This window comes from Silurus aristotelis (assembly GCF_946808225.1).
Source record: "Silurus aristotelis genome assembly, chromosome: 27".
In the NCBI taxonomy this organism is placed as follows: Eukaryota; Metazoa; Chordata; class Actinopteri; order Siluriformes; family Siluridae; genus Silurus; species Silurus aristotelis.
In genome coordinates, this window is record NC_139600.1 from 13,662,836 (window position 1) to 13,676,508 (window position 13,673).

Consider the following 13,673-nt stretch of genomic DNA (forward strand, 5'->3'; position numbering starts at 1 on the left):
CGTAAGATAATACAGTATATTCAAGTAACGTATTTAAAATAATAATATTACACCTACACCGCGTACTACAAGTTACAGGAATCTTATAAAAGCCTATTCTTTTTATCCTTTGGAAAATAAATTCTAACTTGCAAAAAGAAAAAAAAAAGTATTAACGATACAAAAAAGTCCGCATTATTATTAGCGGTGCTTTAACACTGTTTGACCTCAGGCCTGTTCCGAACGCGTAGTGCGTTAAATTAGATCATTAATAAAAAAAAATACTGCTCCCCGGAAGAACGTAGTGCGCATGACAGAAACGCACACGTAAAACAGAGCATCAAAAATAGGTTAGGCCTGGCGGTTTTTATGATTATTTCCAACTATGCATTTCGTCATTTTTATACCCGGTCAACAAAGAGCTAAATCTCACCCCTAAAGAAGGGTAAATTAGTGCAGACAGGAAATCCGGGCAGTTTTGGAGCATTTAGATTGGATAAAGCACTTCCGGTCGCGCGCTACGACGAGGCCTGTTGACACCCATTCGGGGAAGATGTAGAAGATCAGAAACCTCAGTAAGTGTTACTGTGGCCATGTGGGCGTCCTGTGATCACTGAGACTGATAAAACCATATTATTCGATGCTATGTCTGGGTTTATGATCACTGTTTATTCCAGCTGTGGAACATGAAGGAGAGAAACAGTTCACTGCAAATGAAGTGCAACAGAAACCCTGCTGATCACATCATCCAGTCAACTGTCAGTGAGGGCAGTTTTACTGTTTTGGTGTCACTGATGACAGTTATGGTGTCACTTATTATAGTTTTGGTGTCAACAATGTAATTTTTTGTGTCATTGATGGTAGTTTTGGAGTCAGTGATGTTTTGTGTAACTGATAACAGCTTTGGTTTCACTCATGTTTTGGTGTCCCTGATGACAGTTTTGGTGTCTGTGTTGGCAGTTTGGCAGTTTTGGTGTCACTGATGGCAGTTTTGGTGTCACTGATGGCAGTTTTGGTGTCACTGATGGCAGTTTTGGTGTCACTGATGGCAGTTTGGCGGTTTTGGTGTCACTAATGGCAGTTTTGGTGTCACTGATGACAGTTTTGGTGTCTGTGATGGCAGTTTTGGTGTCACTGATGGCAGTTTTGTTGTCTGTGATGGCAGTTTTGGTGTCTGTGATGGCAGTTTGGCAGTTTTGGTGTCACTGATGGCAGTTTTGGTGTCACTGATGGCAGTTTTGGTGTCACTGATGACAGTTTTGGTGTCTGTGATGGCAGTTTTGGTGTCACTGATGGCAGTTTGGCATTTTTGGTGTCACTGATGGCAGTTTGGCATTTTTTTTCTGTCACTGATGGCAGTTTTGGTGTCACTGATGACAGTTTTGGTGTCACTGATGGCAGTTTTGGTGTCACTGATGTTTTGGTGTCACTGATGGCTGTTTTGGTGTTACTGATGACAGTTTTGGTGTCTGTGATTGCAGTTTGGCAGTTTTGGTGTCTGTGATGGCAGTTTTGGTGTCTGTGATGGCAGTTTGGCAGTTTTGGTGTCACTGATGACAGTTTTGGTGTCACTGATGACAGTTTTGGTATCGGTGATGGCAGTTTTGGTGTCACTGATGGCAGTTTTGGTGTCACTGATGGCAGTTTTGGTGTCACTGATGGCAGTTTTGGTGTCACTGATGACAGTTTTGGTGTCACTGATGACAGTTTTGGTGTCACTGATGACAGTTTTGGTATCGGTGATGGCAGTTTTGGTGTCACTGATGACAGTTTTGGTGTCACTGATGTTGTGGTGTAACTGATGAAAGTTTTGTTGTCACCAATGTAATTTTTTTTTGTCACTGATGGTAATCTTGGAGTCAGTGATGTTTTGTGTCACTGATGACAGTTTTGGTAAAGCTGATGGTAGTTTTGTGTCACTGATGGTAGTCTTGAAGGCGCTGATGGTAGTTTTGATGTCACTGATGACAGCTTTGGTGTCACTGATATTTTGTGTAACTGTTGTTTTGCGGTCAGTGATGACAGTTTTGGTGTCTGATGTCGAGTGACAGAGATAAAGCTTCTGGTGTCAGATTGTTTCATTTGAATAAACAGTGGAAGGAGTGTTTCCACTTCTTCATCTGTGTAATGAATATAACTAAACCCAAATGCTGCTCTAATGAAATGTCGGCGGTATCAGACTTGGCTTTTAATTTATCGATAAACGATCTGCTTCGTCCATTCAGATGCTGATAAGCTGCATTGTTCACACAACAGTCACACTAATCATTTGAGATTGAAGTGTTCTCAACGAACATTGTTCTTGTGTTTATTTCTAGGAGATTTGGGCTTCCAGAGAAGCAGCCAGATATCAAGTGTGTGTTCAACATCCAACCTTTCACCTCGAATCTCACACTACACACTCGGACGTTTAAAAGGAGTGAAAAGGTGGGGAATAAAACCAGTATGTTTTGGATAAATGTATAGATATGGCTAGACGATATATCAATATCATGTACATCATGAGTAATGATATCACACTTCACTTTTACTGAGGTATCATAAATATATATTGATTATTTATTGTTATATGTTATATACTAAGATATAATATTTGATAATAATAATATATATATATATATATATATATATATATATATATATATATATATATATATATATATATATATTATAGAAAATACTTTTATAATATGAGAGCCGTGTGTGTTTTGCAGGCTCTCCTTCATTTCTCTTTCAGATGTCTTCCCGATATTTGGCGTGTGTCGTCCACAGGCTGACCCATGAAGCATCACAATGAGCTCAATAGACAGGTGGGTGGGTCTATTAGATGTTTGTTTTTTTTATTCTCCTCATTTAATATTCTAATGATGTACAGGATTTGGTGTCAGTAATGATATTTTTGTGTCACTCCTGGTGTTTATGGTGCCATTGGCCACACTTTTCATGTCGAACGGTGTCACCGATGTCGCATTTGATTTCTCTGATGGCCCTTTTGACCTCCCAGATGGTGTTTCTGGTTTCACTGGTGACGTTTTTGGCTTGACTGATGACGCTTCTGGTTTTACCGATGAAGTTTTTGGTGTTACAGTTGCTGTTTCCATTGTCACTCATGATGTTTGTGGCATCACTGAGGATGCTTCTGAAATCCCTCATGACATTTCCTGGTTTTTTTCTGATGACATTATTGGTGTCTAAGGGGATGTTTTGGTGTCAGAGTTGATGTCAGGTGGCCACCGTAGTGTAAGAAATGATTTTCTTGGTGTCAGATGACATGTTTTGGGTCAGAGGTTTCCCTTCTAAGCTTTACTGTTATTATCAGTGTGTATTCGTGTGTGTTTTTTATGCAGAAAAAAAGAGATATATTATTTATATTATTATATATACTATATTTTGTCATCACTTGCTTAATATCACACTGTATTTAATGTATGTCACAGGGATGATGGCAGTATTTTTGATGAGTTGATGGAAGGCGATGAGAGGGATAAGGCCAAACGGTAGGACTGTTGTGTTTTCTTTGGAGCTCCTACACTTCAGATTTCATGAGTGTAAATCCTCGTTCAGTGTATTGATAGATTTTTTTGAATTGCAATTCAGCGTTTCCAGGAATAAATCAGAGAAGAGGAGGAGAGACCAGTTCAATGTGCTCATCAAAGAGCTGGGCACCTTGCTGCCTGCCAACACACGCAGGATGGACAAGTCCACCATCTTACAGAAGAGCATTGACTATTTACGCAAGCAAAAAGGTAACACGCGCACACACACACTCACACACACTCAGTGTTAATGAAAGCCAATTTCAGATGTTGATGCACACTTGAGTCATTTTTCATTACTCTTTGATGTGCTTAGTCATCCCATCTTTGACAACACACACACACACACACACACTATCAAGAGATAATGCCTAAATGTCCTAGGGTACTGATTTGTATCGACTTTGTGCTGTTCTTTGAGGACACTCTGTGCTTTTTTTTTCTTCCTGTTTTAGGTACATATGCATTTATTTGCTTGATGCTTTTATCCACTTGCAACTTGCAGTTCGAATTCATTCGCAGAAGCGAAGCCGGTAAACTAGCTGACTCAGCGATACGGCTGCAAGCCTGATTTATGTCTCACGATTTACGAACAAGTGATGGATCTGTGTCCAGAATCAAAATATTCAAAGCTTGTTTTTTTTTTTGTTTTTTCCTCCACAATCCCAACTTTTATGCTTCTCCAATCAATGGGTTAAAGTGAAATTTCCCATTCCGGTCAGAGCAGTTTGTACATTCACATTTAAGGACCAACTCTAAAAAAGGTTCTTCAGAAGCGTTCTTTGAAATGCAAATTCATAGAACTTGTTATTAAACAGTTAGTTCCAGTCCACTAATTTGACCGGTCGAGCGATGTTCCAATAATGTGTTTGCCATGTAAGTTTCCATTTTCGAATTAATTAAATGCTAGTGATGTCATCAGCAAACAATATTAGGTTTTTTTCCAGGAATGAAAAGCAGGAAAGCTTGTGGAATGGAAAAAGGAAGGCAGTTTTGTTCTTGGTAGGCATTAACATTTACATTTGTGGTATTTGGCAGACGTCCTCATCCAGAGTGACTTGCAAATGAGAAGTTGAGGGAGCAGCTTGATGGTGCTGAGATTTGATCTTGTGACCATCGATCCAAAGTCCAATGTCTCAATCACTGAACTTCCATCTCCCATATTAACCACTGCAAACCAGGATCTCAGATTAATCATGCTGTTTTGGAGATACTCTGACCCAGTCATCAAACCATTACGATCATGCCATGGATTTATCTTTACTAGAGTTCGACCGATACCAAGAGCTTGGTTGGCTTGTACTTGCTGATAACCAATTAATCAAACGATTTTAAATTGAGCTAAATTAAAAAAATAAGGAGCTATTGGCTGCTATGAGAAAAACAACAGGCACCAAATTATATTTTTAAGGTCCACACAAGAATAAACTTTAAAATATATAAAACACTTACTTCGAGTCGTCCTGTCATGTGTACATCTGCCATCTTTTCACAGCATGGCCTGGAAAGTGAAGCGATCATGTAGGCGGTGTTGAATTTAATTTTGGGATACTGCCAGGATGGATGCATCTCCATATTGTGAAATTGCTCTGGTTTGCTAAATTATGTACTGCAATATGTTAAATTATTAACAAATGACCGTATGCTACTCCATACTGATCACCCTAATTATAGACTCCTGGGTAGGCTAGGCCATGTCTCAACGTACAATATTTGTATACAAAAAGTTATGATGGGGTCATTGTAACACTTCTTCTTCTTCTTCTTCTTCTTCTTTCGGCTGCTCCCATTAGGGGTCGCCACAGCGGATCATCCGTCTCCATACCACTCTGTCCTCTATATCTGCCTCTTTTACACCAACTACCTGCATGTCTTCCCTCACCACATCCATGAACCTCCTTCTTGGCCTTCCTCTTTTCCTCCTACCTGGTGGCTCCATCTTCAGCATTTTTCTACCAATATAATTCATGTCCCTTCTCTGCACATGTCCAAACCATCTCAATCTCGCCTCCCTCACCTTGTCACCAAAACATCCTACATGTGCTGTCCCTCTAATAAACTCATTTCTAATCTTGTCCATCCTCGTCACTCCCAACGAAAACCTCAACATCTTCAGCTCTGCTACCTCCAGCTCCACCTCCTGTCTTTTACTCAATGCCACTGTCTCTAATCCATACAACATCGCAGGTCTCACCACAGTCCTATAAACTTTCCCTTTCATTCTTGCAGATACTCTTCTATCACAAATCACTCCTGTCACTCTTCTCCACCCACTCCACCCTGCCTGCACTCTTTTCTTTACTTCCCTAACACACTCTCCATTACTTTGCACTGTTGACCCCAGGTACCTGAACTCCTCCACCTTCTCCACCTCTTCTCCCTGCAACCGCATCACTCCACTGCCCTCCCTCTCATTCACACACATGTACTCTGTCTTACTCCTACTGACTTTCATTCCCCTTCTCTCCAGCGCATATCTCCACCTCTCCAGGCTCTTCTCAACCTGCTCTCTACTCTCACCACAAATCACAATATCATCTGCAAACATCATAGTCCAGGGAGACTCCTGTCTGACCTTGTCCGTCAACCTGTCCATCACCACTGCAAACAGGAAAGGGCTCAGGGCCGATCCTTGATGCAGTCCAACCTTCACCCTGAACCAGTCTGTCGTACCTACTGCACACTTTACTGCCGTCACACTGTCCTCATACATGTCCTGCACCACCCTCACATACTTCTCTGACACACCTGACTTACTCATACAATACCACAACTCCTCTCTCGGCACCCTATCGTACGCTTTCTCTAAATCCACAAATACACAATGCAGCTCCTTCTGTCCTTCTCTATACTTCTCCATCAACATCCTCAAAGCAAATAAGGCATCTGTGGTGCTCTTCCTCGGCATGAAACCATACTGTTGCTCACAGATGGTCACCTCTTCTCTCAGCCTGGCTTCCACTACTCTTTCCCATAACTTCATGGTGTGACTGATCAACTTAATTCCCCTGTAGTTACTGCAGGTCTGCACATCTCCCTTATGCTTAAAGATCGGAACCAGCACACTCCTTCTCCATTCCTCAGGCATCCTCTCCCCTTCCAGAATCCTGTTAAACAATCTGGTTAAAAACTCCACTGCCATCTCTCCTAAACATCTCCACGCTTCTACCGGTATGTCATCTGGTCCAACCGACTTTCCATTCTTCATCCTCTTAATCGCTGCTCTCACTTCCTCCTTACTAATCCTATCTACATCCTGCTTCACCAACTCCACCTCCTCCAACCTTCTCTCTCTCTGATTTTCATCATTCATCAGCTGCTCAAAATACTCCCTCCATCTTCTCAACACACTCTCCTCACTAGTCAACACATTTCCCTCTCCATCCTTTATTGCTCTAACTTGCAGTACATCCTTCCCAGCTCGGTCCCTCTGCTTGGCCAATCGGTATAAATCCTTTTCTCCTTCCTTAGTGTCCAACCTCTTATACAGTTCCTCATATGCCTTTTCCTTGGCTTTCGCCACATCCCTTTTAACTTGCTGCCGCATCTCCTTGTACTCCTGCCTACTTTTCTCATCACTCTGTCGATCCCACTTCTGTTTTGCCAATCTCTTTCCCCTAATGCTCTCCTGCACTTCCTCATTCCACCACCACGTCTCCTTGTCTTGCTTTCTATTTCCAGATGTCACACCAAGTACTTTTCTAGCTGCCTCCCTCATCACTCCTGCAGTAGTTGCCCAATCATCCGGCACCTCTTCACCACCACCAAGCCCCTGTCTGACCTCTTCCCTGAACCTCACACTACACTCTTCCTCCTTCAGTTTCCACCATCTTATTCTTCTTTCAAACCTTACTTTCCTCCTCTTCTTCTTCGCCTCCAAAACCATCCTACAGACCACCATCCGATGCTGTCTAGCTACACTGTCCCCCGCCAACACCTTACAGTCTCCAATCTCCTTCAGGTTGCATCTCCTACACAGAAGATAATCCACCTGTGTGCACCTTCCTTCACTCTTATACGTCACCCTATGATCCTCCTTCTTCTTAAAATACGTGTTCACCACTGCCATTTCCATCCTTTTAGCAAAATCTACCACCATCTGCCCTTCCACATTCCTCTCCTTAAAACCATACCTACCCATCACCTCCTCATCACCTCTGTTCCCTTCACCTACATGCCCATTAAAGTCTGCCCCAATCACCAATCGTTCTTTTCTAGGTACACCATCTACCACTTCATCTAATTCACTCCAGAATCTTTCTTTCTCCTCCATCTCACAGCCAACTTGTGGAGCATAGGCACTGATGACATTTATCATCATCCCTTCAACTTCCACCTTCACGATCATCACCCTATCAGAAACTCTCTTCACCTCCACTACACTCTTACTGTACTCTTCCTTCAGAATCACCCCTACACCATTTCTCTTCCCATCCACACCATGATAAAACAGTTTAAACCCACCTCCAATGTTCCTGGCCTTACTCCCTTTCCACTTGGTCTCCTGAACACACAACACATCTACCTTTCTCCTCTCCATCATATCAGCTATCTCTCTCCCTTTACCCGTCATAGTTCCAACATTTAAAGTACCAACCCGAATCTCTACTCTCCTACACTGCTCCTTTTCCTGCCGTCTCTGTAGACGCCTTCCTCCTCTCCTTCTCCTCCTTCGGCCAACAGTAGCACAATTTCCACCGGTACCCTGTCGGCTAACGATACCTGTGGCGGTCGTTGTTAACCGGGCCTCGACCGATCCGGTATGAAATTCTCATTTGTGATCCGCATATTTGATTTGGCACATGTTTTACGCTGGATGCCCTTCCTAACGCAACCCTCCCCATTTACCCGGGCTTGGGACCGGCACTAAGAGTACACTGGCTTGTGCCCCCCTAATGGCTGGGTTGTGATGGGGTCATTGTAACACATCTCTCATAATTCTGGGACTACCTGTATATTAATAAATATTTAGGAAAATAAAAGGCATGCATAAAAAGTAACAATTAAAATAAATAAAAACAGTTACAAAATGAATAAAAAAAAAAACTTCAACAAAGAGCACGTGGTGTCAGTGATTCGACTCTAGAGGCCGCTTTCGTACTGTATAATTACAGCAGACCTTCTCCGCATAAGATGCAACCCGGAAAAACTATCTGTATGGATTTTTGCCAATAACCAATAGTTCAAGCAATCAGCTATCAGTGCAGATGAATCGGTCAACCTTTAATCTTTACTCTTACCCATTTTTCTTCATCATTGTTTGCTTCAAATCAACTTGGAATCAAACAAAAATTCACTTGCTGCCTTAATATATCCTAATATATAATCTTGACAGATGCCACTGTAACAAGATTCGACACAGAACCTCTTCCACTTCCTTGTTCAAAATAGTTACTGCAGTAGAACTAGTGATTTCACAAACAGACCTGGCAAACGACACTTTACAGGAATTAAAAAATATCTGGCCCCCTGATCTTTACGCTTGCCCATTTTCCCTCCTTCCAACACATCCACTTTGAGAAGCGACAGTTTACTTGCTGCCTCGTATCTTCCACCTCCTGAAGGAAATATCACTGGTCTATGCATGCATTACAAATGAGTCCATCTGTGAGTCAAAGATGATGAAGTAATACTCATTGTACATGTCTCTGATGTGTGATTATGACCTCCACTCTTCTGGGAAGATGTTCCACTTGATTTTGAAGTGTGGAGATTTGTGCTCATTAAGCTACAAGGGTGTTATTTAAGTCATGTACTGATGTAGGTGAGAAGGTGAGGAGCCCTGGGATGCAGTCAGAGTTTACATTCATCCCAAAGGTGTTCAGTAAGATTGAGGTCAGAGATCAGGTTTACAATTCATGTAAAGCATGTCTTCTTGGAGTTGGCTTTGTGAACAAGAGCATTATCATGCTGGAACACCTTTGGGTTTCTTTGTTCAAGCAAAGGGAAAATTACATTCTACAACATCCAAAGATCCTGTACAATTTTGTGGTAACAGTTTGAGAAGAAGTACATATGGATGCGAACAGTCAGGTGTCCCAATACTTTTGTCCATTTAGTAATCTGAGACCTTTCCTTCGTTCAGAAATCACTGCACAGTCTGAATCGAGCGAAATCAGACAGGATTGGAAGCCCCCTTTCCTCAGCAATGAGGAGTTCACACAACTCATGCTGGAGGTGAGAAGTTTATAAATTGGTGTATATGAGTGATGGTTTTATTTGTTTATTTATTTTTCCCAATGCTTATTGACCTTTTGCGATTCCTAGGCGTTGGACGGCTTCTTCCTCGTCATCCTGACCGATGGAAACGTCATCTATGTGTCTGAAAGTGTCACGTCTTTACTCGGCCACTTACCGGTAAGTGATAATTGAGATGTTCGTCAATCAGAATATTTCTTTTCAAAAATCGTCTGGCTGATGAACCCAAGATGCTCCGTTTTTTGTTTGATAAAAATGCTTGGGGGCATTAAATGAATGAATTACTGTTTAAGCAACTTATATATTTCACAAGGTTTTTTTTAGAATGATGAACTTTGCATTTTTTCCTGTAACATGCCTTTTTTTTTTTTATTAATCACAAAAGGTGAAAGGCTGCCTTTTTCAATTATAAAAAATTTACTCTTTTGCAAGTGTCTGCATTTAGGGAGGAATTACCCACTGATATGTGCTGTTTTAGAAAAAGATTCGATTTACAGTGGTGTAATTGCTGATCTGCCTTAAGTCAGAACACATGACATCACTTCATTGCGTGTGATTTTTCTGTAAAATATTGCAATGCTTTGTCTCTGGGTTGTAGTCAGATTTGGTAGATCAGAACCTGCTTAACTTCCTTCCAACCGGAGAGCACAGTGATGTGTACAAAGCCCTCTCCTCACACCCAGAAGCCGAGAACCTCAGCCCAGAATACCTCAAGAGTGAGAGACCACACAACCTGATTCATTCAGTTGCTACTGTTCTTTTTAAGTCTGCGTTTGAATTAAAATCTATCTTTGTTTATCTCTAGCTAAGGGCCAGCTGGAGTTTTGCTGTCACATGCTTCGAGGCTCTGTGGAACCCAAAGATCCGGCCATGTACGAATACGTCAGATTCATCGGCAACTTCAAGTCTCTCAGCAACAGTAAGTACTGTTTACACTTCAGTACAAAACTCCATATTTGGCGAGTTCTCCTCTCTTCTGGGAAGATGTTCCAGGAGATCCCAAATTTTGTTAAACTGTTCAGGGTTCCTACGCATTTTGGATAAGTATGGAATTTAATTTGAATGATATACTGGTCTAGATTAGTATTGGGGGATGGTTTGTTTTTAATCGTTTGCTCATCCACACTGAAATGTCTGAAAACGCTCTCGTCCGTGTACTGCGCATAAACAACTACACGTAAGACGCTTCAATTTCCCGCGTCATTACTTTCCGGCTCTCTAAAACGTCACGGCTACGGATAAAAATGCGCCATCGTTTCCGAAAGCCTCCGTTTTCACCATCCAAACCGCGACGTGAAAATTTTGTTTTCAAACGTATCCACGTTGGAGAGCATTTTCAAAAAGCTACGTTTTCATTGACTGAAAACGGCATCTCAGTGTGTCTCAGTTTTCAATTTATAACCTTTCTCTCCCTCTCTCGTTTTGTCTTCTTCCTGTCTCAGTGCCACGTATAAGCCGAAACGGACTGGAAGGAGTACTCCAGCAGTCACTGAGGCCAGCCTTTGACGACCACGTGTGTTTTGTAGCAACAGTGAGGCTAACCAAGCCTCAGTTCATCAAGGCAAGAGGCTCAGTTTTGATTCTGGGTTACCTACAAAAATCGTGAATTGTTCTTTTTGGTTTGTAAGTGCGGTCCATGTTCATCTGAATTTTCCGTTTAGATTTTTGAATGAACAAAGCTCTTTGTTGATTGGTTCTGAGACATATCTGTTCCTGTTTACTGGTATTCTAGTTTACTCGTAGAGTTTGTTGTGGGTGTCGTTAAATATTAACAATCGAATGTTATTTTTGCTGTCAAGCAAATGTGTTTACCTGGAAAGGGGATTCATTCAAGTCTAGAACACGTGTGGGCTTAGCTCATATTGACCGTTTATTGATTAGACGAACTTGTGCTCTGTCTATGACAAACACATTTGTGCTCCACCTCTATTGATTACCGTTCGACCGTCTGAAGATGATGTGTACCACAGGCACATGTAGCTTAGCTTCTATTGATTGATTTAATTTGTGTGCAGGAGATGTGTACCATAGAGGAGCCTAACGAAGAGTTTACATCCAGACACAGTCTAGAGTGGAAATTTCTGCTCTTAGATCATAGGTAACAGTCAAACTTACTTTGCTATTTTTTTTCCATTTCTTTCCATTCTCTGTTCTACTCTTGCGTTCGTTTTATATGTGTTTCTTTTCTACCTCATTTTCCAGAGCCCCTCCTATCATTGGCTATCTTCCCTTTGAAGTTCTGGGGACATCAGGTTATGATTACTATCACGTTGACGACCTGGAGTCCCTGGCTAAATGCCACGAGCATTGTGAGTAATTGTACCCATGCACCCATATGTCTGCATGTACATAAAGGTGTGTTACTGAATTACCCACCTAAATATTGTTTCTATCTTGTGCAGTGATGCAGTTTGGAAAGGGCAAGTCATGTTATTATCGATTCCTGACCAAAGGCCAACAGTGGATCTGGCTCCAGACTCACTATTACATCACCTACCACCAGTGGAACTCACGGCCTGAGTTTATTGTGTGTACACACAATGTAGTGAGGTAACATTTGCATATGTTTCTCACATCATAGAAAGAAATACCAGCATTTTATTATTCATACAAGTGAATATTTGTTTCCCCCATCATGGATCGAGACCTTGTGTACTTCAGTGAGTACTTGTGTACCTCATGGCAAGGTCACCAGGTCACCTAGTAGGGGTGTAATGGTACACAAAAGTCACAGTTCAGAACGGTTAGAGAGTATTAACACAGTTTATTAAACATACAGGAAGGACAATTTTTTAGCTTTTGTTCATAATTATGCACCATCTCCCTTTTAGCTATGCAGAGGTACGGGCAGAGAAAAGGAGAGAGATGGGCATCGAGGATTCACCTCCTGAGAGAACAGTAGACAAGGTAAGAGACCATTGAGAACGAAGTGGCTTCTTGGGGATGCGTATGATTTCATTATAGTCTGCTCATTCCTCTCTGTTCTTTACCCTTGCAGTCTCAGGACTCAGGATCTGAATCTCAATTAAACACCTCCAGCCTAAAGGAGGTGCTAGAGCGATTCGATCACAGCCCCACACCGTCCACCTCCTCGCACAGCTCGCGCAAGTCATCACACACAGCCATGTCAGACAGCATGTGCACCTGTAAGTGGAGCTTAGTGGATATTCAATACATGTGGATTAAAAAAAAAAAAAAAAAAGAAATACCATCCAATTCTGTTCACATTTTCTTTTACTTTGAGACGATGTGAGGAGATTTCCATCCAGATGTGTAGAACATTGTATGTCTTGCTTTGGTCAGAAATATAGAAAAATGTGACAGACAGGTTTTTTTTTTTTTTTCTTTTTTTTTTTTGCTTAGATGTGCTCTGTTAGATCAATTATTTAATAATTTATTAGCTTAGGGTTTCTGAAGGGTCTTAAAAGTCTAAAAAGTTTAATCAAATTTTAGGCCTTAAATCGTCTTAAAAATCACCGTTCTAGGTGAAGGCCAGTTGCTAACAGTGTGTTTGTGTGTGTTTAAAAAGGTTTTAAAAGGCCTTAAGTTTGACTTGGTAAAACCTGCAGAAACCCAGAGTTAGGAAGGATAAACCTAAATGAAGACAAGTGAGATATTTTTGGGGGGAAAAATAAAACCATTTTGAAGTTTATCAGAGCTCGAGAATCGTCCATATCGAAAACAATCACCAGGGCAAGAATGAAGACATCACAATCCACCATTTAAAAAAAATACTGAAACTATATGAAATACAAACCACTCACTCATAAGCAGTAAAAATGGCTGGCCATAACAGAATTGCCAAATAAGCTTTAAAAAAAAAAGGAAGACAATTTACTCATATTTGTCTTTTGATTTTAAAGTTTTTCAGGGAAAGACTTGGTGTAAACATTCAGTGGTGAAAAGACTGCAGTGAAAACATTTTCTAAATGTTCTAAAGCATTTCTGAGGGCATGCAAC

General features: G+C 41.2%; 1 protein-coding gene across 9 annotated transcripts in view; it reads left to right on the plus strand.

Moving 5' to 3' along the window:
• The window catches only part of clockb (clock circadian regulator b), a 27,863-nt gene continuing 14,190 nt past the window's right edge, over positions 1 to 13,673 (plus strand). For 7 of the 9 annotated variants that reach the window (XR_014531977.1, XR_014531978.1, XM_083532838.1 and 4 more), the window contains exons 1-15: positions 1 to 554; positions 2,298 to 2,406; positions 2,694 to 2,789; positions 3,417 to 3,476; positions 3,577 to 3,725; positions 9,601 to 9,692; positions 9,783 to 9,872; positions 10,312 to 10,429; positions 10,519 to 10,632; positions 11,156 to 11,274; positions 11,729 to 11,811; positions 11,916 to 12,022; positions 12,116 to 12,263; positions 12,545 to 12,620; positions 12,712 to 12,859. Coding sequence is in view for 7 of the 9 variants with exons in the window: in XM_083532838.1 (XP_083388964.1) it covers positions 2,773 to 2,789; positions 3,417 to 3,476; positions 3,577 to 3,725; positions 9,601 to 9,692; positions 9,783 to 9,872; positions 10,312 to 10,429; positions 10,519 to 10,632; positions 11,156 to 11,274; positions 11,729 to 11,811; positions 11,916 to 12,022; positions 12,116 to 12,263; positions 12,545 to 12,620; positions 12,712 to 12,859 (1,321 nt within the window). In the remaining 2 variants the exon portion in view is untranslated. Of the gene's footprint in view, positions 897 to 947; positions 1,275 to 1,728; positions 2,407 to 2,693; positions 2,790 to 3,416; positions 3,477 to 3,576; positions 3,726 to 9,600; positions 9,693 to 9,782; positions 9,873 to 10,311; positions 10,430 to 10,518; positions 10,633 to 11,155; positions 11,275 to 11,728; positions 11,812 to 11,915; positions 12,023 to 12,115; positions 12,264 to 12,544; positions 12,621 to 12,711; positions 12,860 to 13,673 lie in introns of all 9 variants that reach the window. The other 2 variants (XM_083532840.1, XM_083532841.1) reach the window with 2 other exon arrangements.